Here is a 22,912-nt window from a genome sequence, read left to right on the forward strand (position 1 = left end):
CATGATAGTCATGCACTGATGACTGAGGTGGGAAACTGTCAGAGGATCTGCTCATAGTCCTGTTGAAAGTTAAGATGAATTGCAAGGTACATCCGTTTTGAAACCTTAACCTCTGCATTGGCCACGCACTTTCCTCCTAGGCAGAACTGAGCAGCCTCTGCTCTGCTCCCACCTAAGGACTACAAGGACCAGCGTGCTTTGCGGCGGAGTTGCGCTAAGCTGTCCTTCAGCGTCACTTCCTCTCGCAACCAGGCTCTGCGGCGAGCGTGGCGGGAGAGCAGGATCGCGTGGCGGGAGTGGTGGAGGGCGCGGCGCGGGGGTAACAGGGTCTCAGGGCCAGCTCTACACAACTGGCCTTGTGTGCGAGAAGGCTGTGAGGACCCGTGTTCACTGCTCCCGCGGGGAGGGACCCAGCTAGGCGCTCCAACCCTGCGGAGCCCCACTTCGGGGTAGGAAAAGAAGTGGGTTTTTCAGCTTTTTGCGACTCTTATTTGTGGTCACACAAATGCATGTGTGAGCTTCTTCTAATGAAGGAGTTCTCCGAGGTCGTTAGGGGTTGTAGACACGAATCACAGCGGACCCAAAATATCGAAACACTCAGCAACTGCGAGGTCCTTCAGTCAGCTGCCCGGCTGACGTGATGTAGTTTGGGCTGCCTCGTCCCCTTGGCTTTGGTAGTTTGTAATATATACCTCTAGTTTAATTTCAGGTTGATGGCAGGTGTCAACCTCCTTAAAATTTTCTGTGATACCTTCCTGGAACTAACAGGATTCTAGGATCGCCCGTGCTCCTAGAAATACAAGACTTCTCGAATGCCTTAGACTTCAATGTAACAGACTCTGTCAATCCCTGCCAGAATAACCATTACCATTTACTGCAAAAAGGAGCCTGTATTTTGCACAAGTCTTAGAAATACCTTGCCGAAACATCGCCTCTGACCTCAGTAAAAACTATTTGGTTGTTTTTCTACAAATGCTCCGCTGTGTCTAGCCATTGTATGAGCTCATTTAAGAAGCTTTTCATATAATCACATGAAGTCAAAGTATGTTAATGCTAGCCAGACAGTGGTGACACATGCCTTTAATCTCAACACTTAGGAGGCAGAGGCAAGTGGATCTCTGAGTTCAAAGCCACAGTGGTCTACAGATCAAGTTCCAGCCAGGGCTGTTACACAGAGAAACCCTGTCTCGAAAAAAAAAATGTTAAATACTATTCATGCTTTAACAGATGTGAAAACTAAAATAATCTACCCAATGATCACACAGTTAATCCGTGATAAAGCTGGAATTGAAACCTAGAAAGTACAGCTCCATGCCCACACGCTGAAGCACAACTGTTAGAAAACCATTCAGTGAGAGACTTTGGAAATTTGCTAGAGTGAGGCAGATTTACTCTTCTGTTGGGAAGAAGGAGGATAAAATAAGAACATCTATCCAGAAAGAAACCTTGTAGGGTGACGATCTGCCCAGAGCAAGCTGAAATCTGAAAAGGACGGTATAAAACAAAGTAAATCCACGTTCCTTAGCTTATAAATTTCTGAAGAAATTACAAGCTATTATAAGCTTATAAATTATAAGCTTGAAGAAATAACTTATGGAATTGGTGGCTTCACGCTTTATTAGAGACGGGAGCGGAGGGAGATTAGCAGGAAAACACGAACCTTAGTCTGAGCACTGTTGGGCTACTTTAGAGACTGCTGAAGCACCCCAGTGCGTCTCTGTCGTCTTAAGCTTGCTTTCTAATGGTTTGGCTCTTTGTCAGGGCCTCAGCTCCAGCTCCACCCATGTGGACCCCAGATGAGATTGCTCAGCTGTGCTATGCACACTATAATGTCAAACTGCCCAAGCAGGGGAAGCCTGAGCCAAACCGTGAGTGGACTTTGTTGGCAGCCGTGGTGAAGATACAGTCTCCAGCTGACCAAGCCTGGGATAGCACTGAGAAGCAAGTGCCAGGTGAGACCTTCTCTCTCTGTGAGCGGACCTGCTGTCCAGAGCTGGGCTGGATGTGAGCTGCAGCGTTTCTGTTTTCCCATGCTCTCCACCAGGTGGCGCAGTACTTCTGGTGGCGGCAAACCACCCCAAGGGTACTGCGGTCCTGGAGAGTCCACCCGTGGGAACCCCCCTGAGAACAGAGAAATGTGGACGTATTAAGCCTGAACATGAGGAAGCGAAGCCTCTGAGGGTTCACTTACTTAATGATTTGGGTTTGTTTGTTTGTTTGTTTGTTTGTTTGTTTGTTTTTCTCTCAGCGACAAAGGAAGTGGTCTCGATGGGAACAGGAACAAAGTGCATCGGCCAGTCCAAGATGAGGAAGAGCGGTAAGCAAAGATGGGGCTCCAGACAGTTGCTGTCTCTGTGTGAGCCCATGCTGACCTGTAGTCTCCTTGTCAAGGAAGAGAGGCCGTGCTGGTTGGAGTGCCTGACCCCTTGATTACTACTGACTCCAGCCCTCCTCACCCCCACCCCCACCTTGGGAGACTGTTTTTGTTTGTTTGTTTTTTTAATTCGAATTCAAGGCCAAACATGGTGGTGTGTTCCTGTAATCCTAACACTCCAGGGGCTGTGGCAAGAACACCAAGACAAGCATAGTAAATACTCCGTGGCTCAAGGGAATAAAAGAAAAGAATAAATCCGAAGCAGAGCAAAAATCACCAGGAACATGCTTCTAAAACTCAGTCAGTACGTTCAGGTTTAAACCAAAGGTTCCTCGCGTTGTGTGGGGAAGGCGTCCAGGCTTACTAGTAGGTGGAGGAAGCAGCCGGAGTGGCTTCTGGAGTCCCAGAAAGCAGTCTTGAATTAAACAGACCCTTGGCATCAACAAGAATGTGGAAGTCCCTCCCCCTAGCCATGTCTTCTGTGTATGAGAGAACGAGCTCAGGCCCACTACAGAAATGTGTCATTGTGAGCGAGAAAATGACACCATGGTATAAGAGATCTCTATCCCTGATTTAGAGATACAGGATTTCTGTAGCCAGATGGCACAAGTGACTTGGAAAGATAAGGCAAGGAGGAGCATCTAAATTTCAAGGCCTGCTTGTGCTAAAGGTGGATTTGAAGAAGTGCTTAACCAGCATAGTGAAACCCCATGTCAAAAAAAAAAAAAAAATAGAGGGTCAGGGGTGCTGGCACATGCCAGTAAGCCTAATACTCAGGAAGCAGAGACTAGTGGATTTCTGTGGAGTTCTAGTGAGCCCCAGGCCAGCCAGAGCTTCACGGTGAAACCCTGTCTGCTACCAGGCCACAAGGTAACTTTCATCCCCAGAATCCATGTAGTAGAAGGAGAAAACCAACTGCTTAGACCTGTCCTCCGACCTCTACATGCATATTATATCATGTGCACACACATCATAGCACATATATACAAAATAAGGAAAGTAGAATTACTATCTTATTTACATGTAATATCTTATAGATATCTGTACAAAAACGTAAAGACTCTGGGGACATAGCTCAGGGGCAGTGCACTTGCCTTAGCTGCATAAGACCTTAGATTCAGTCCTCAAGCACTTGAGAATTTTGTTTCTATAAATCAGTGGTTCTCAACTAGAGGTAGTTTTTGTTTGGTTTGGTTTTTTTGGGATGTTTTTGTTTGTTTGTTGTTTGTTTAGTATTTTGAAATAAGATCTTACTATATAGCCCAGGCGTATCAAGAACTTCCTGTGTTGTTCAGAGTGGCCTCAAACTCGTGGTATCCCTGCCTAAGCCAGGGATTACATCCAGCACCATGGACCCAGCAACCAGTGGCAATTTTGTACCCACGGTACTTTTTTGGCATTGTCCAGAAGTATTTTTGGCCATCAGCACTTGGGGAGTGGTATTCTTAGCATCTTGTGGGTAAAGGATCCTATATATTTTTGTTTGTTTGCTTGTTTGTTTGTTTGAGACAAGGTCTCTCTGTATAGCCCTGACTGGCCTAGAACTCCTTGTGTAGACCAGGTTGGCCTCAAGAGTCACAGAGAGCCACCAGCTTCTGCTTCCCAAGTGCTGGGATAAAAGACATGTACCACCACACCCATTTCATCCTCTATTTTATAGGCTTTCCTTCTATACGAAGGCTTTTATGGCCACATATGTTGAGAAACTCAAGCTGCAAGTACATTGTCACCAATGACTGTGACACTTTCTCACAACCCCCCTCCCCAGGAGGTAACATGGCCATGCTGAGTGCTGGCACAGGGCACTGCTGTATACTCTGCCAACCGCTCCAGATCTCATGTCTTCATTTACTCCATGTTTCCTGTCTTTGCCACAGGAGACATCCTCAATGACAGCCACGCTGAGATCATAGCCAGAAGGAGCTTCCAGAGGTAAAGCCACACTCCCCAAACAGTCTTGGTTGACCATGTCTTGGGGGTGGGGTTTGCATTTCTCACAAGCTCGAAGCTAATGCAGATCATGTCACTCTGAACTACCAGGGTCCAGACCTCAGAATCAACTGCTAACACCCAAGTTTCTGAGTCTGGGGTATAAACGTAGTGATGGAGCACATGGCTAGTGTATCAGGCCTCAGGGTTCAAACCCAGCACAGGGACAGGAGTGGAGAAGACGGCTAGCCTCTCCAGGGATCCTGACTTCAGTAGATCCAGGGTGAGGCCTGAGAACCTTTGAGAAGCACTCGCCACCATCATTCTCACAGTGCCAGATCCCTGCCAGCCTCAGTGTTCTGCAGCAGTCACCCAGCCAGGGAGCTCTCTTGACCACAGGGGTGTGTTGTTTATGCTTTTTTTTCCCCTCCACTTTGCTGATTCTGTAGTTCTGGGAATCAAGCCAAGGGTGCTGCCTCTGCCAGGCCCTCAGCATGCCCGTAAGGCACCCTGAGCCACCCCCAGCCTGCTCGTTCATTCTGATATCTTCAACCCTCAGATACCTTCTCCATCAGCTCCATTTGGCAGCTGTCCTGCAAGAGGATAGTATCTTTGTTCCAGGAACTCAGAGAGGACGTTGGAGGCTCAGACCTGACCTGTCCTTCGTGTTTTTCTCTAGCCACACACCCTGTAAGTATCACCAAGCCTTCTAACGTTGCACTGGCTTCCTCCTTATGCTTGTCTTGCTCATAGGGATGTTTCTCCCAAAGGTACAGCTAATGGCAGTGACGTATATACACAGTCACATTTCTACTGAGGGAAAGCAGAAGGCAGAAATGGGGCAGTGTGGCGTTCTTAGACTGTTAGTTCTCAAAGTCAGGAGGGGGCAGCTTCAAGCTGTGCTCCTACAAAGTATAATATAGTTACTGGGGCTCAAAAGCCCAAAGTCTTACTACAGTAACTTATCCTAAAGCTCATTTCATTCATTTATCTCTTCATTGAACAAATAGATATTTTTCTCTTTTTTTTTTTGAGACAAGCTTTTTTTATATATATATATAGTTAAAAACACTCGTGCATGGGGGGCGCATACGCCACTGTACGTACATGGAAGTCAGACAACTTGTAGTAATTAATTCTCTGCTTCTACTAGGTGGGCTCTGAAGATAAAACTCAGTTCATCAGGCTAGCAGCAAGCACCTTTACATACTGAGCCATCTCACTGGCATGAGACAGGTTTTATGTTAAGTTGTCCTGGCTGGCCTTGATCTCAATATGTAGGCCCATGTTGGCCTTGAACTTCAGCTATCTTCCTGCCTCTGTCTCCCAAGGGCTGGGAACGCAGGCGTGCTCCACACAGCCAGTGTTTTTGTTTTTTGAGACAGTCCTGCTCTCAGTCCGCCTTCCCTTGAACTGAAGGTACGGGAGTGTGCCACATGCCTGTCATGAACCGGTATTCTCTATTACTCAGACACAGAGGGATACTAAGTAGAAAGCAGTAAACAAGGGTCTGGGGAGAGAACGCAGTGGTGATGCTTGCTTAGCGTGAGGAGAGACCCGGAGGATCTATCCAGGATGTCAGCCTGCTAACAAACTACACAGACCAGCGTGCTCGGGCACACTGCTCTGTGAGCATCTGTGCAAAGCAAGAAAACTCAAGACTGTCTAGTAGGTATTTCGAAAGTAAAGGCCGTGACAGTCTTCTGTTTTTAACTGACAGTGTGGTGGTTTGAGGAGGGCAGAGGTCATTAGTGAGAGGTAGACAACTGAATAAGTGCGAGAGAGATTTAAGACAGTGGCTCAGATGCCATGATTGTATGTGAAGGAGGGGGAAGAGGCAAAGATGACTTCCAGGTTTCTCAGGGCCCTGGAGGAATGATGACAGTGTACTGAGAAGCAAGCGGGAGAAACAATAGCTGTAGCGTGGGTTAGGTTCTCTCTCTCTTTTGTTAATTGTGGTAATTGGATTTTGGTTTGTCTTGTTTTTAAGATCTTAAGTAAGAAATTGGCAGCCCTCTGTTGATCTTTAAAACTCTGGAAATTGTTTTGCTGGAAAAAAAAAATCTTCAACCACTGATATAACCCCCTTGGTTCATGAGTAATCTCTTCCAGTGTGCTGCTCCCCCACCCATGGTTTGGCTGCAAGAAGGTAGCACACTGCCTAGCAAATGTGACTCCCTGGCTGCCTTGACATTTACTTCTCATTACTAATTAATAATTTGGTGTCTTGGTTAGCTACTTTAGACTCCTGCTTTTGTGTTCTATTAGTGTGAGTCAGTCTCTTGTATCCAGGCGTTCTGTCACAATCACATCTCTGAGTGTACAGAGTAGGAGGTGGACCCCATGAGTTCTCCAGAGTGGCGGTCACCTTGCCAGGTCCCTGGAAGTCAGCCAGCCAGAAATTGTGTCCTGACATTTCTCCTTCGGTATCTCTCTTGCCTTTGCCACTCTCGGCTCATAAAGACTGCTAGAGTACTTTTCCCATTAGGTTGGCGTTTGTAGAAATAGCTCCCTTCTCAAGGGAGTGCTGTGCTTTCTCCCGACCTCAGGTTTTCTTTGGTTTTTGTGGGCACAGAACAGATGAAAAATCTGTAAACCAGCACAGGGAAACACTACAGCTTTCAGAAATACTGGTGTGGACTTGACTTTGCAGTTTATTGTGGGTATTTTCTGATGAATACACATCATAATATCAAGATGATATTTTGAATAATGTTCATCAAATTTGCTCAACCATGAAATAAGCCTCTACTGTTTCCTAAGGCATCTTACAGGCTCCCAGTCCAAAAAATGCCCTTGGGAAACCTTGCTCATTAAAAATCAGTAGTCGTCAGGCTTGGGGGTGTAACTCGGTGGCAGAGTGCTTGCGCAGTAGCCACAAGACTCAGTTGTGATCTCCAGCATCGCAAAACAAAAGTCTTTCCCTAAGGCAGTCAAGGTTGCTCAGTGGTTAAGGACACTGTTCTAGAGAACACGAGTTCAGTTCCCAACACCCATGTTGCACAGCCCACAACTGCCTGTACGTCCAGTTTCATGGGATTCAAGTCCCACTTCTGGCCTCAGCAGGCACCTGCACACATGTGAGACACACACATGCACACACTTTTTTAAAATGTCTCCCCCATCCCCTCACCCGTACCTGCACCCCTTAAGACTACCCTTAAAGCTGTAGTTCTCAGCTCAGGATACTTTCTCCGAAAGATACTTGGCAACATCTGGAGACGTGTGTGTGTGCGTGTGTGTGCACGTGTGTGTGTGCGTGTGTGTGTGTGTGTGCACGTGTGTGTGTGCGTGTGTGTGTGTGTGTGCGTGCATGCGTGTGTGACAGTCTGGCTGTGTAGTCTAAAATATTCTTATCACAGTTCTGCTTCTGCCTCCTAAGTATTGGAATTACATGTGTATCAGCCAGGCTGGCTCTGGAAAATTTTTTGATTATCAGACTGGAGGACTATCAGCATCTAATGGATAGAGGCTGTCTAATAGCTAACATACAGGAGCACCTCCATTACTCACAGTTTCCTTCAGCCCAGGCGTGGTGACACCCTACCAATCCCAGCACAGAAGAGGCAGGGGCAGGCGGTTTAGGAATTCAGGGGCACCTACAGCTAATAGGGAACTGAGGCCAGTCTGAGTTACAAAAGGCCTTTATCTCAAAAGAGAAAACAAACAAATGTCCTGAGTAATGTGGAGAGTGAGACACTCTGGTCCAAACTTTCCCTGTGGTAGAAATTACTTGAGACCTTTGTTTAAATATTCAGTTTCCCATAAGTCTCTCATGGAGAAGTTTTGACTTGCAGGATCTAGGAGAGAGCCTTCATCAAGAATTCAGAGATTTTTATTAAGACTTTAGTACATGCAGTGTTTCTTGTTTGTTTATTTATATGTGTATATATAGTTAGTTTATAAAAAGATTTATTTGCCTATCGTTATGCTTGCTTATTGTTCCTGATGTCATGAACATGTGTGTGCTTATGTGGACCATTTGCATACAAGTGCCAGCAGAGACCTGAGGGCATCAGGCCGCCTGGAACTGGAATTACAGGAAGTTATGAACCCCCTCAACGTGGGTGCTGGGAACCCAACCTGGGCCCATAGGTGAACAGCAAGCGCTCTTAACCCCTGAGCCTTCTCTCCAGCCCTAATATTAATTTATTATTGAGGAAAGAAGGGTGTCTGTGGAGGTCTCCATGTGTAAAGTGCTTGTCATCAAGCACTGAGCCTGAGTTTGAATCCCTAGAACCCACGTAAGGCCACGCACACTAGCACATGTCTGTAACATGTCCCAGCACTCCTGGGACATATGCAGCAGGGAACAAGCTCCTGTCTCAAACAAAGCGGAAGGTGAGGACTGACACCTGCACACCTGCAGTTACCCTCTGACCCACACATGTGCATCCGTGCGTGTGCACATGTGGTTTTGATTTTATATTTCTTCCTCTTTTCATGGTGGATGCAACAAGAGCAGGCCTCTGCTCATTAGGCCTGTGCTCTGCCAACTGCCTACTTCTTTACCACCTGCCCACCTCTTCCTCCCCCTCAGCTCAGCAGGGAAAACAAATCGACTTTGGTTCAAGGCCATGATTCCTTCAGCTTCCATCAGAATGGTCTACTCAGCTTATTACAGCAGACTTCTGGGCTCCACCTTCAGAGTTTCTGATTCAGCATGTATATTAGGTCCCAGTAATTCACACCCCCCACACACACACACACAGTGTTGGGGACTGAAATTGGGATCTCCTTTATGCTAGGCTATCACTCTACCGCTGCTCTCCAGCCTCACAATTTGTATTTCTAATTCCTAAGGGACATCAGTGTCACTGGTCTGGGAGACTCATCCTGAGAATTCTTGGGTAAGGGGTTTCTTCTCGTGCAGGTGGGGATGCCTCCATCATTCCAATGCTTGAGTTTGAAGAACAACCTTGCTGTCCTGTCATCAGAAATTGGGCCAACAACTCACCTGTAAAAGGGAGTGATAATCTAGGGGATTCTAAAAATAAAAGGAGTTGTGAAGACCCTGAGAGTCCTGCAGCCAAGAAAATGAGGCCCGGAACACCTGCCAGGTCACTCTCCAATTGTGTAGATCGCCATGGGACACAGGAAAGTGGTCCAGTCAAACCAGATGTCAGCAGCTCTGATCTCACCAAGGAAGAACTGGACACTGTCAATGGAATAGCTCCAGGTAGCTTCAAGGTGGTGGATGTATATAGAACGGGAGCCAAGTGTGTTCCTGGAGAAACTGGAGACTTGAGACAGCCAGGCGCTGCCTACCACCAGGTGGGGCTGCTTCGAGTAAAGCCCGGCAGGGGAGATAGGACATGCTCCATGTCCTGCAGTGACAAGATAGCAAGGTGGAATGTCCTTGGATGCCAGGGTGCACTGCTAATGCATTTCCTGGAGAAGCCCATCTACCTGTCAGCTGTGGTCATTGGGAAGTGCCCATACAGCCAGGAAGCCATGAGGAGAGCATTGATTGAGAGGTGAGAGGCAGTGGGGAGGGCAGGGGAAGGTGTGCAAGGACCCAGAAGAGTCTCCACTGGTAGACTCAGCAGTTGCACATCTTGACAGTTTTTCTAAAGAAATAATTAAGAAAGTATAAGTCTTAGGTATGCATTGTATATGCAGTAACTTAAAAAGGAAGGGAAACCAGTAATGCTCTACAGTTAGAAACGAAGTGATTTATTTTGTTAAAAATAGTATTGATGAATACTTAATGTAGAAAGATGTTTATGATGTTTAAAGAGCAATTTAGAAGATGAAGTGAGCTCCATCTTGGTCTTAAAATATGGATGTGCACAGAGAGCTGTAGGAGGCTGTTTGTCGATAATTATCTCTGAGTCATGGTGTTGTGGGTTGTTTTCCTCTTTGTTACTGCTGTGCATTATCATTTTTCCACTGTGTGCTTCTGCAGCAAGCAGGACAGTTGCCAGGGCTGGAGAATGCATCTCGTTGGATGGAGGAGTGCTTGCCTAATTTAAATGAAGCCCTAGGTTGACTCTCACCACCGCGTGGAACTGGGCATGAAGACACAGACTTCTAGTCATAGCATTGGGTCGGGGGAGCAGGAAGATCAGAAATTCAGGGTTACCCTTAGCTGCATAGCGAGTGTGAGGCCAGCCTAGGCTACATGAGATCCAGTCTCAAAAAGAAAAAAAGCAGGCAAACAAACAGAAACAATATAATTGTCATTATACTTTAAAATGTGTGTGTGTGTGTGTGTGTGTGTGTGTGTGTGTGTGTGTATCCAGTACTCTGGAAACTAAAATAGAGGGATCCAGGTTCAAAGCCAGTCTGGGCTACATAGCAAGATTCTAAATCTTTGCAAAATAAACAAAGACCCTGTCTCAAAATAAATAAATAAATAAATAAATAAGCCTATACACCCTAGTGTGTGCTGTAGTAAAGAGAGGCATCGTGGGGACATACAGCCTGGGAAGCAGATTCCAAAAGTAAGACAGAACCTAGCGTTCCCAGTCCTAGGCATGCACCCAAAAGAAGTGGAAATGTACATTCCCACTAAAACATACACACAGTTGTATATAGCAGCATGTAATAGCCACAAATGGAAGCAGCCCAAATGCCTATCAGTGGGTAAATGGATAAGATACTGTGTATATCTGGGCAGAGAGACAGAGGCAGGTGGATCTCTGTGAGCTCTGAGGCCAGCCTGGTCCACACAGTGAGTCCCAGGACAGCCGGGGCTGCACAGTGAGACCCTGTCTTTAAAAGCAAACAAGCAAAAAGTAGTGTATTTAAACAAGCAAATACCATTCGCTGTCAGAAAGAACTCAAGTACCAAACATGGTGGCACCCAGCCTGCAATCCCAGCACTTGGACTGGAAGACCAGAAATTACATTAAGTTCAAGGCTAACCTGGGCTACGTGAGATCCAGCCTCTGGGGAGAAAAAAAAAAAAATGAATGAACCGTTAAAATACATACCGTGCTAATGAAATAAGCCATACAAGTTTGATTCCACTGATGTGAAATAACCACCAAAGGCAAGTCTATAGTGATCAATGGTAGGTTGGTGGTTACTGGGCTGGAGAGGACCTGGAATGGAGTGATGGCGGCTGCTAATGGCTATAATGTTTCTGAGATTTGAAGTTTCCATCTGTGCATTTGAGTTGCATCATGTGAGCACCTGGCTTATTTAGAAAAGGAGAAAAAAAAACTTAAAAAGATTTATTTATTTATTATGTATACAGTGTTCTGCCTGCATGTACACCTGCATTCCAGAAGAGGGCACCAGGTCTCGTTATAGATGGTTGTGAACAGCTGATCTGTGCTTATATGCTTACATATATTATATATGGTTGCTGGGAACTGAACTCAGAACCTCTGGAAAAGCAACCAGTGCTCTTTACCTCTGAACCATCTCTCAGGCCCAACAACTTTTATAGTATGGGATAATTTTAGTGTGGGTTCTGTATGAAGGATTTCCTAGGAAGTCTATGTGAACAAGGTAACGTGTAAGTTTCTCAAATGAAGAATGAAGTTTGAGATCTCTGGCACCCCTAAGGATATTAACAGTTTTTAGTTATGCCTCAGACCAGTAGGATGGGAACTTTTTCAAGCCATAAAGTTCCTGCTGGGCTTGGGGATATAGCACAGTTGGCAGACTGCTTGCTGGCAGCCATATAAGGCTCTCTGTTTGATCCCCAGCACCTCATAAAACAAGTTGGGTTGTGGTGTACATCTGTAATCCCAGCACTCGGGAGTCGGAATCAGGAGAATCAGAGCTTCAAGGTCCTCCTCTCCTGTAATTCAGGTTCAGGACAGTCCAAGACTACACGGATCCTATATCAAATAAATAAATAATACATTTTTAGAGTCATTTGTTGTTGCTGTTTGTTAGTTTGCTTTTTGAGATAGGGTTTCTCTGCATAGCCTTGCCTGTCCTGGACGGAACTCACTCTGTAGACCAGGATGGCCTCAAACTGACAGAGATCCACCTGCCTCTGCCTCCTGAGTGCTGGGATTAAAGGCGTGTGTTACCACCACCTGGCTTAATCTAAAACTTCTCAATGTACAGATTCTATTCTGGCATGTTTCACTTCCCACCTCAGTAAGTAAACAAGTAGATTCACTCAACTACTAGGGCCTCTGACATGCTGAGCTGCTGTTAGATGAGAGTCTCTCTAGGCCACAAGCTGAATGCCTTTTCTCTTATACTTAGGTGTCAGGAAGTCTTGGCTTTACCCCGAGGCTTTGGAGTTCAGGAACTGAAAATACAGCAGTCAGGTTTACTGTTTGAACAGAGCCGCTGTGCAGTGCAAGTGAAAAGAGCTGATGGTCCGGGCCGACTCGTGCCTTGTGGTGCAGGTAAGGCGTTCAGGCTGACTTTCCCTGCAGTAACTTCTCTGACAGACTGCCCTGGGACAGTCTGTCCCAAAGACACTGTAACTCCAGTGTGTCCTTGGAAGATGCCCTGTGAGATCCTGACAGGGTCTGGGCCTTCTTTGTATTCAGGTTAGAAGAATATTGCTCCACATGCCTGAGAGTTAAGAAATTCTATTTAACTATATATGTATATATATATATTTCTGTATCTAGCATATAATTCATAGATGGCTCAGCAATTAAGAGCACTGTCTGGTCCTCCAAAGGTCATGAGTTCAATTCCCAGCAACCACATGGTGGCTCACAACCATCTATAATGAGATCTGGTGTGTCTCTTCTGGCATGCAGGCAGGTCACTGTATAAAGAATAAATCTTTAAAGGAATTATAAGCTATAATAATAATTATGAACTATTTGATATCATTGAACCCTGAGGAACCAAGGATCAGACCCAACTTGTTTTGATGTCATACCTAACTTTCATGGTGCTGTTGAGTCAGAGAACATTTTTGTGAAATATTGGACAATTTTTATCTTTTATTTTTAACAAATATTTTTAAATTATGCATACAGTGTTCTGCCTGCAGGCCAGAAGAGGGCACCAGATCTCATTAAAGATGGTTATGACCCACCATGTCATAACTGGGGATTGAACTCAGGACCTCTGGAAGAGCAGCCGGTGCCCTTAACCTCTGAGCTATCTCTTCAGCCCTTTATCAAATATTTTTATCTTGTATTTTGACTCCAGCTCTCCCCAGGCACTCCTAACATGTCACCCTCCCTTTTTTATTTATGTTTGCTCTCTCTCTCTCTCTCTCCCTCCATCTCTCTTTCTCTCTCCGGTTGTTGTTTGGTTTTCCATTTGGATTTGCTTGCTTTTTTATTTTTTTATTTTTTTGGATCCTACTGAATACAGTTAGTGCTGTCTGCTGAAGTGATGACTCATCTTGGCTGGAGCTTTTGCAGGTAACCATAGCTACAGTTGTGCAGCAGCCATAAAATGTCCAAAGAGCATTTCACAGCACTCCTCCCTATCCTCCAGCTTTGTCACTCACTCTACCTCTTCTGTGATCCTCCTGGGCTTTGGGAGTCTGATACGATTGTCCCATTTAGGGATGAGCACTCGGTCAATACTTAGTTATGAGTCTATATTAACTACTGTCCACAGCACAGAGAAAACTCTGGGCAAATTTGAGGGCAGCACTAATTTGTGGGTAGAAAGTTTGTTTTTTGTTTTTTCTTTTTTCTGAGACAGGGTTTCTCTGTGTAGCCTTGGCTGTCCTGGACTCATTTTGTAGACCAGCCTGGCCTCGAACTGAGTGATCCACTTGCCTCTGCCTCCCGAGTGCTGGGGTTACAGACATGCGCCACCCACCACACCCAGCTTGGTAGAAAATGTTTTCACTCCAGAATTGTTCTCTTCATAGCTATCAGCTGGAGTGCTGTTCCTGAGCAGCCTTTGGATGTTACAGCCAATGGTTTTCCACAGGGAACAACAAAGAAAGAAATTGGAAGCCCTCGGGCCAGGTACAGCTTCCTGAACTCATTTTTTTTCCCTATCCAATTCTGAGTCTTTTTCATTTCACACAAAAGGAAACTACCTGCTCCTCCTTTTCCCTAGCCCTTGTAATTCCCTCATCTGCTCCACTCATTTTCTCCAAGTATTCCTGTCTTCTGGATACTTCCTGTAAATGAAATCATTTCCTTTGTGGTCCTTTGTGTCTGCCTGATCCACTTAACATGTCTCTACAGCTCACACATGTGGTGTGGCTTGGTACTTCCTTCATGTATGGCTAAGTAGTATCCACTATATTGCCATGCCTCACTTGGTTTATTCCCCTCAGTGATGGTCTTTGGGGATGTTTTGCTTTGGGCTGTTGTTGTTATAAACAAAAATGAGAATAATAACCTTTCTATTTTACCAATAAAGACTGGGGAGCCAGATGCTGGGGTGAAACCTGCTAGCTCAGAGAGGCAGAGAAAGCACCCAGCTGACCTTCCTTCTCAGCTCAGGTCCGGATGGAAAAAGCCCAAAGGCTCACTAGCTCAACTGACCGCCCAGGAAGAAAAGGCCAGAAAATCCAAGGCCAAAGGCTTGTTAGCTCAAAGCCCAAAAAAAGCCAGGGACCTGAGCTGCTGAAGCCAAAGCTAAAGTCGGAGCTTAAGCTAAAAGCTTTTTCTACTTCTCCACACAGTCTAAAATGCCCCTCCACTCAAAGTTCCTCCTACTCTTTAATCCCTGTCAACTGGTTTCTTGCTCTGCCTCTTGACCTAGGGTTAACTATTAAATCCTGTGTACAAAAAGCTCTTGGGTTAAAGGTGTGTGATAGGGCTCAACCACAGCAAACAAAACAGGGTTTTACAGTTTATAATTTGGGGGTTCGTAATGGGATCAAATATTCTGCAACAGGCTACTATGAAAGTGCCGTGGTGAACAGCTGGATGCGTGTTTCTTAATACTTTCTCTTAGGAATGTACACAGGAGTGGAGTTGCTGGGTGGTATGGTAACCTCATGGACAGTTTTAGAAATGAGTGAACCATTTTCCCAGCAGCTCTGCCATGGACCATTCCCACATCCTTGTAGAGGATCTCCAGTTGCCTTGCATCCTGTCCAACACTTGTATTTGCTGTCTGTTAGGTATGAAGTGCTGGCTCTGCATCTCCAGTGACCACTAAAATGCGTACCCTGTTATGTGCTTACTAGCCATTGAGAAGTATCTGTTCTCATCCCTTGCCCGTTTTGTGATTGGTTTGTCTTTATTTTTAGTTATTAAATCACATTCTTGTATTTGGGGGACCATGTGGAGGTCAGAGTACACTTTGTGAGATTCAGTTCTCTCCTTCCACCAAGGGCCAAACTCAGGTCTGTATGGCCCTGGCTGGCCTTGAACTCACGGAGATCCTCCCACCTACGTATGTGCTCCCATACCTGGTTGTTTTTACTTTTTTTTTTTTTTTTAAGATTTTGGTTTGTTTGTTTGTTTGTTTGTTTTTGAGACAGGGTTTCTCTGTGTAACCCTGGCTGTCCTGGAACTCACTCCGTAGACCAGGCTGGCCTCAAACTCTGCACCCGCCCCCGACTCTAAGGAATCCTATGTAATTCAGAGTTAACAAACATTTACTCAGTGTTTTTGATTTGTTTTGTTCCCAGCTGCCATCTGTACTTGTCAGAGGCCTGACAGCGGGATGTATGAGCAGAGCGGAGCAGGAAAGGTCAGGCCTGCAGGTTTCAGGACTCTCAGGCTCTGTTTGAATGACAGACTCAAGCTCCTCATCTGGGTCCCTCGGCCAACTGGCTTCCATTTGCTGCTTTGCTCAGATAGGAGGGTATCTTTGCTTAGTCTTCACCCTCATACTTGTAAAGCCCAATTCAGCACACCACCTCCTGAATCAAGAGGACCATCTTTGTAGTTTCCTGTGCTACTGTTCTGCAGCCTGTCCAGTATGTCAGTGTTCCTGTGTGATCCGGAAAGCCTCACATTCTGATCCTAGCTCTGTCTCCATGTCTGTGTGGCCTGGGGGTAAGGCCAGCTGCTCTGCGGTCAACAATGTACTTCTGTCTGTATAATGGAGGTTCAGGGACGCACAGTGTCTTAGTTACAGCTCTTCTGCTTTGACAAAGCACCATGACCAAGGCAACTTATAGAAGGAAGCATTTAACGGAGGCTTTCAGAGGGTGAGTCTATGACCATCATGGTGGGGAGCATGGCAATAGGCAGGCTGAGAGCTAGAGAGAGAGAGACTATGCATTAGAAGGCAGATTCTGCAGGCTAGCAAAAGCCTGGGGATTGAAGGGGCCAGTATTTAGGTCCTGGCATCAGTCCTTCTAGGGATCCCAGGCAAATCACTCAACCTTCTCTGAGTTTACTTGACAACCACAAAGCAAGATTGACCAGTGTGAGAACCAGGTGAGGTAGATATGGCTCCAAATGGCATTTGCTAAGATTGATAGCCCTCTTAGCCATCTAGTGATCTTTGTAACTTCGTTGTGTGCAGGAATAGCTCTGCTTTATCCTAAGACCTGCAGCTGCTGGGAGAGCCAGGCCCCTCCCTGCTCATCCCTGAGCGGCTGCGTTGTGAGGCCACCTCTGGGAAACCCCAGGGAATCTCAGATGGCATTGATGGAGGTGCAAGAAGGGAGTGTCTACAAGCAATGGGGTAATGACAGGAATCACAAGAAAGATGCTCATTTTAAGAACCTTGATTTTTACTCTGCCTCACAGGCTAATTTTCTTTATCCTGAAGAAAAAAAATAATAATAATCTGTGCCATTTGAGATACTAGAATATCTTGGGAAGGTCATGAAAAAGCTCACTAAATTAAAAAGATGAACAGGGTTTTTTGTTGGCTTTTACCTACGTGTGTGTCTTTATGTAAGTCTGTACACGTGGGTGAAGATTCCACAGAAGTAAGAAGGGGGTGTTCAGTCTCTGAGGCAGTTGTGAGCCACTGGAAACTGAGCGTGGGTCCTCTAGAAAACTTGTATGCACTCTTGACTGCTGCGCCATCTCACCAGCCCAGGATGAGAGGTCTTAATTACATTCATACATTGTTTGTTTGTTTGTTTGTTTTGTGTATCCCATGGCACACACATGCACGCACATTTGCACATGCCATAGTACATGTACAGGGGCCAAGGATCAAACTTGAGTCATCAGTCTGAGCAGCAAGCACCTTTCCCACTGAGTATCTCTCGTCATCCCAGGTTTTTGTTTTGTTTTGTTTTGAGCTAGTCAAGTATGACTGTCAGGTGAGAAATTTTTTTTGTTAGAGATAGGGTTTCTCTGTGTGGCCCTGACAATTCTAGAACTTGCTCTATAGACCAGGCTGCCCTTGAATTCAGAAATCTGCCTGCCTCAGCCTGGGATTAAAGGCTTGAGTCACCACACCCTGTTTGTTTGTTTGTTTGTTTGTTTGTTTGTTGAGACAAGGTTTCTCTGTGTAGCCTTGGCTGTTGCTTGTAGAACAGGCTGGCCTCACAGAGATCCACCTGCCTCTGTCTCCCAGAGTGCTGGGATTACAGGCATGCACTACCATGCCCAGCTTGATTTTTTTTTAAATAGTGTTTCTTTATTAATTATTTGAGAATTTCATACAGTGTATTTTGATCAAATTACCTTTCTCTCTCAACTCCCAGATGAAGGATTTTTAAAAAGAAATAAAAACAAAGGAAATAAACTAATCTAAAAGCTCCTGTGCTTTCTCTTGTTCACCAGCTCACAAGGAAGGACCCACCATTGTACTATGTGGTCCTCTCTACCAAGAGGGACCCAGTGCTCTTGGAAAGCATCTGCCAGCAGTAGCTACCTAGAAAAGTCTTATGATCCTCAGATAATTCAGTAGTTTCTACAGCACATGCCTCTCCCTGATAGGGCATTTGTTACTCATGTGGTCCCTGTGATCTACTGTGGAATAAGACTTAAGGCTTGCAGCCAGGTGCTTTTCAGGACAGCCAAGGCAGGAAAGAAGGCAGGCAGGCAGGCAGGCAGGAAGGAAGGAAGGAAGGAAGGAAGGAAGGAAGGAAGGAAGGAAGGAAGGAAGGCAGGCAGAAAGGAAGGCAGAAAGGAAGGCAGAAAGGAAGGCAGAAAGGAAAGCAGGCTTGCGTCACTGGAGCAAGTTCCCAAACAGAGAATATGTCTCTAGCCATCTACCCTATCCAAGCCAGGGCCATGTACTTGCTAGCAATTGCCTACCACTGAGCTACACTCCAAGGCTCTGATTTGCTTTGTAGGCATGCCTCTTTTTTTGGAGTGAGGAAGGAGCTAAAAAAAAAAAAAATAGCTCGACAAGGTTTGCTCTAGATCCTGCCTCAGCTGAGTGCTGAGTGTGTATGTGCAGCATCTTACCATTACTAATGAGGTGGCTGAAGCAGAGAACATTTCAACTTCCTCTTGGTTCTCCAGGGAACAGACTGCTGAGAACCTTTACAGCTGTGTTCCCAAGAGGGTGTTGGGCTTTCCGCACCAGCCTCTGTGCTGTGCTACTGTGAGGGTGGTAAACAGATCCCAGCAGGCCTCCTGCCAATGAAGTGGGTGACATGTTGAGCCTTGATGTGGCTCATCCTCCAGGCTGTAGAGTATGACATAGAGTTTCTTGTTCTGGTAAATGAAATGTTCCAATATGCTTCCTTAATCCTCAGTAATAAACCAGGCTTGGTGGTACATGCTTTGAATCCAGCACTCAAGAGGCAGAAATAGGCAGAAGTCTTGACTAAGATTACTTATTTTATTAGTCAATACATACAGCCAAATGATAAAATTATATTTACAATAAAATTGCTAGATACACGAAACAATGAGTGTTTTTGTTGCCTTTGGTGCTCACCCTTTGAATATGTTCTCTCCAATATTTAAAAGATAACTTTGTTCTTTTTTTTTTTTCCTGTTTTTTGTTTTTTTGTTTTGTTTTGTTTTGTTTTTTTTCCGAGATGGGGTTTCTCTGTGTCACCTTGGCTGTTCTGGATTCACTTTGTAGACCAAGATGGCCTCGAACTCAGAGATTCATCTGTCTCCTGTCTCTGCCTCCCAGAGTACTGGGGTTACAGGTGTGCACCACCAAGCCTGGCACTTGACTTTGTTCTTTTTCTATTTTAATTTTTATTCTTCCTTTTTTTTTTTTCTTTTTTAAACCCAACTGAAATGCCCCCTCTTTTCTCTCCTCCCAGTACCTCTCCCCTCTGTACCTCTATCTGCCTCCAACCACCATCCATCCTCCTCTGTTTTTACTCAGAAAAGGGCAGGCCTCCTATGGATATCAGCCAGACATGGTCTATATCGAGTTGCAGTGAGACTAGACACCTCCCCTCGTATAAAGCTGGACAAGGCAACCCAGTATAAAGGGTCCCAAATCCAGGCAGAAGAATCAGAGACAGCCCCTGCTCCCAGAGTTACAAGTCCCACAAGAAGACCAAGCTACATATATGTAGCATTTATGCAAAAAGCCTCGGGGTGACTTTGTCCTTGAGTAATAATTTTCTGAGTAGTAATTAATTAACCTGGGGTTCACGAACACCATTAAATTACCATGTGCCCAGTATTTAGTTACATAACTTGTTGCAGTCCCAGGAGACTGTCACAGCTGCAGCTCTTCGGTTTTAACTGTCTTAACTGTTGGTGCATAGATTCTTCTAGGCCACTTTGTTCAAGTGGGAAGAAGTAAGCCTTTTGAGCTATAGGTAGTTTGGGATGTGCTTCTCTGGTACACCTGCAGTCACTCAGCATTTAGTCATTTATAGAAACTATTTTCAGTATCAACTTCTGCCAGACAAACTCAGCTTGTATTCTTTATGGCAATATAAAATACTGACTTTTGGAAACCCACATTTTTAAGTGGTTTTTTTTTTTTTTGAGGGGGGTGTTCAAAATAGGATTTTTCTGTGTAGCCCTGGCTGTCCTGGAACTCACTCTGTAGACCAAGCTCGCCTTGAACTCCAAGAATCACCTGCCTCTGTCTCCCAAGTGCTGGGATTAAAGGCATATACCACCACTGCCTGGCTTTAAGTGAGATATTTGTGTCAAATTCAAGAACCATATATATGGTTATACACACACACACACACACACACACACACACACACACACCCCTACACCTGTTCTGTTCTCTTTTATCTATTACAAAACCACACTCATTATGGTTTTAGATCAAGTTTCTCCCTTTTGCTCTCTCCACCCCTTCTCTCTCCCTGTCCTCAGTTGTTCTTGAACTCACAGTCTTTCTGCTCAGCCTGCTGAGTACTGGAGTGGTGTGTGTACCACTACTCCTGATGAAAAATCACACTCAATAGCTTTAAATAGATTATATTGGTCAGAGAATGTCCTGTCGCCCTGTCTTTCAAGAGTGTCTTGTCTTGGCCATTCTTGGATTCTAAATCTAAAGATCAAGTTGAGAAAAATAGACATCTTTCAGCATTGTCTCTCAGACCAGGAATGTGGAAGGCAGCTCCACTCACCACTGCGCCACTAAAGGCCCACAGGACATGGACTGTCTTTCCGTAACTCTCCTGCCAGGTCAGCAGTTTGTTCTTCCCAGATTTATGACAGAGTTTAGAGTACCCACTTACTCAGGACTTCTTAAAGTTTTTATCACATTTATTTATGTTGTGTCTATGCATCTGTGTGCTTGGAAACACTCATGCCGTAGCATTCGTGAGCCACTATGGATGCTGGGAACTAAACTCAGATCCTCTGTAAGAGAAGCACATGTTCCCAAGAACTGAGCTGAGCTGTCACCTAGCCACAGTTTTTTTCTTTTTCTTTTTCTTTTTTTTTTTTTAGCAGTACTGAATATTGAACCTTTATGCATGTCCAAGGTAACTGCTCTAACCTTGAGCGATAATCTAAGCCCTCAATCAACTTTCATGGTTTCATTTTATTATTTTTATTTATTTATTTTTAATTAGTTTATGTTTTATAATTCTTTTATATAAGTCTTTCACATTGCCATTATATTTATTCTATGAAGCTGTGTTAGTTATCTGTTGATGTATAGGAAGTTATCTACAAAATAGCACCTTTAAATAACAATAAACCTTAGTCTTCCGAGTTTCTGCTGATTTGGAATAAAAATGAATTTAATAGGTGATTGTGCCTTGAGATTTGAGAGGTCAGTTATATCCCCTGGAAGTGGGAATGGGGTTGGGGGGATTTAATTCTAAAAATGCTCAGTTGTGTGACAGCAGGTCACTGTCACTGCCAGCAGGGAATTTCAGTTCCTCACAACACAGATCTCTCTAGAGAGGCAAAGTGTGGTGATCCATGTCTGTAATCCTAGCCCTTGGGAAACTGAGGCAGGGGGCTCATGATTCAAAACCAGCCTAGACAATGTATGTAACACAATATAATATAGCAAGCCTTTTTGTCAGGGCTAGGGGAGGAGGGAAGAGAAAGAGGGGGAGCAGGAGAAGAGAGACTGATGGGCCATTTCAGTTCGGCCTACATTTCCCCTTGAGATACGGAGGGATGGAGGATCTGGCATATTCACACCTGAGCATGCTGAAGAGGCTGGTGTCTCTGATGGTGGCCTGCCACATAGTTAGCAGTCAGTGAGCTGTACTTTCCCTTTCTGAACAGATCCCGGATCAGCAAGGTGGAACTCTTCAGATCATTCCAGAAGCTGCTGAACAGCATTGCAGGAGACAAGCAGCCAGACTCCATCAGGTGATCCTCTCCCTCCCCCTGCCGTCCTGTCTCTAAAGGCTGCTGCTCTGCTTCTGGCTCGTGCATGGTGACGCCTGTGGCAGGCACTAGGCTCGGCGAGCCAGGGGACACTTATCGCATACTCACAGAGAAGGGAGCGTGTCAGGTTTGTGTCCGCATCGCACCTAAGACAGAGAAGCCGTGCTTTCGAAGGGTGAGAGGAAGGCTTATGCTCAGTGCTACTTACCTCATACTTACACATTTATCTTGAGGGAGGCTGTCACTGCCCAGAGGCCTGAAACTGAAAGTCACCATATGGGACAGCTTAAGCTGGAGCCACAGCAGTTCTCCTGCTTCAGCCTCCCAAACACTAGGATCACAGGACTGATCTTGGTGTTTTTTCATTTTGTCATCTGACTCGTTGGCTGACTTTATGGTACTGGCAGTGGGAGCCAGGGCCTCTGTTGATAAGCTACACTTGTTTTCCTGGAGCCCAGGACTCAAAGGTCAGTTAGAAATTATCAAGTTCATGGATCCTGCCTCTTTGCTAACAAATAATTGATTAAAATAAAACTTATTCAGTATTTACCGCAACAAGCATTGTCTGTACAACTGTAGCCTCCTCCTTGCATTCTTCCTCACTCTTGGGAACATGTGCACACACGCACACACACTTAAAAATAATAAAAATAGAGGCTAGAGAGATGGCTCAGAGCCTAAGAGCACTGGCTGCTCTTGCTGAGGACCAGGTTCAACTCCCAGCACCCACATGGTGGCTCATAACCATCTGTACCTCCAGTCCCAGGGACTCTGACATGTTCCTCAGGCCTCCACAGGCACTGCATACACATGAGACACAGGCAAGATAAATGACCTTAAATTAAAGTAATAGTAATAATAATAGTAGTAGTGAAAACAGGATAAAATTGAATTAGTAAGACAAGTCGCTATTAGGTAAAAAAAAACCTGGTGAACACAAGGAAGGAAGAATTTATTTTGGTTCACAGTTGGAGGGTACCATCTATGGTGGCTGCTTACACGGCATCAAAAATTGGGAAGAAGACTGTCTAAAACAAACAAACAAAAAGGTTAGGAAGCGGAGAGAGGAACTTGGGGGGCGATCTCAGTTCCTTGG

The 22,912-nt window shown here is 45.2% G+C and overlaps 1 protein-coding gene across 4 annotated transcripts in view; it reads left to right on the plus strand.

Moving 5' to 3' along the window:
- The first annotated feature begins 262 nt into the window (after nucleotides 1–262).
- Nucleotides 263–22,912, plus strand: part of Adat1 (adenosine deaminase tRNA specific 1) — a 29,601-nt gene continuing 6,951 nt past the window's right edge. Inside the window, exons 1-9 of one of the 4 annotated variants that reach the window (XM_060391931.1) lie at nucleotides 263–461; nucleotides 1,762–1,952; nucleotides 2,249–2,317; nucleotides 4,252–4,306; nucleotides 4,863–4,993; nucleotides 9,177–9,780; nucleotides 12,479–12,624; nucleotides 14,070–14,169; nucleotides 21,712–21,798. In XM_060391931.1, coding sequence (XP_060247914.1) covers nucleotides 1,784–1,952; nucleotides 2,249–2,317; nucleotides 4,252–4,306; nucleotides 4,863–4,993; nucleotides 9,177–9,780; nucleotides 12,479–12,624; nucleotides 14,070–14,169; nucleotides 21,712–21,798 — 1,361 coding nt within the window. In that variant the 5' untranslated portion in view covers nucleotides 263–461; nucleotides 1,762–1,783. Of the gene's footprint in view, nucleotides 462–1,761; nucleotides 1,953–2,248; nucleotides 2,318–4,251; nucleotides 4,307–4,862; nucleotides 4,994–9,176; nucleotides 9,781–12,478; nucleotides 12,625–14,069; nucleotides 14,170–21,711; nucleotides 22,362–22,912 lie in introns of those variants that run through there. The other 3 variants (XM_021647573.2, XM_060391933.1, XM_060391932.1) reach the window with 3 other exon arrangements.

Source organism: Meriones unguiculatus, chromosome 10 (assembly GCF_030254825.1).
Source record: "Meriones unguiculatus strain TT.TT164.6M chromosome 10, Bangor_MerUng_6.1, whole genome shotgun sequence".
Taxonomy (NCBI): domain Eukaryota; kingdom Metazoa; phylum Chordata; class Mammalia; order Rodentia; family Muridae; genus Meriones; species Meriones unguiculatus.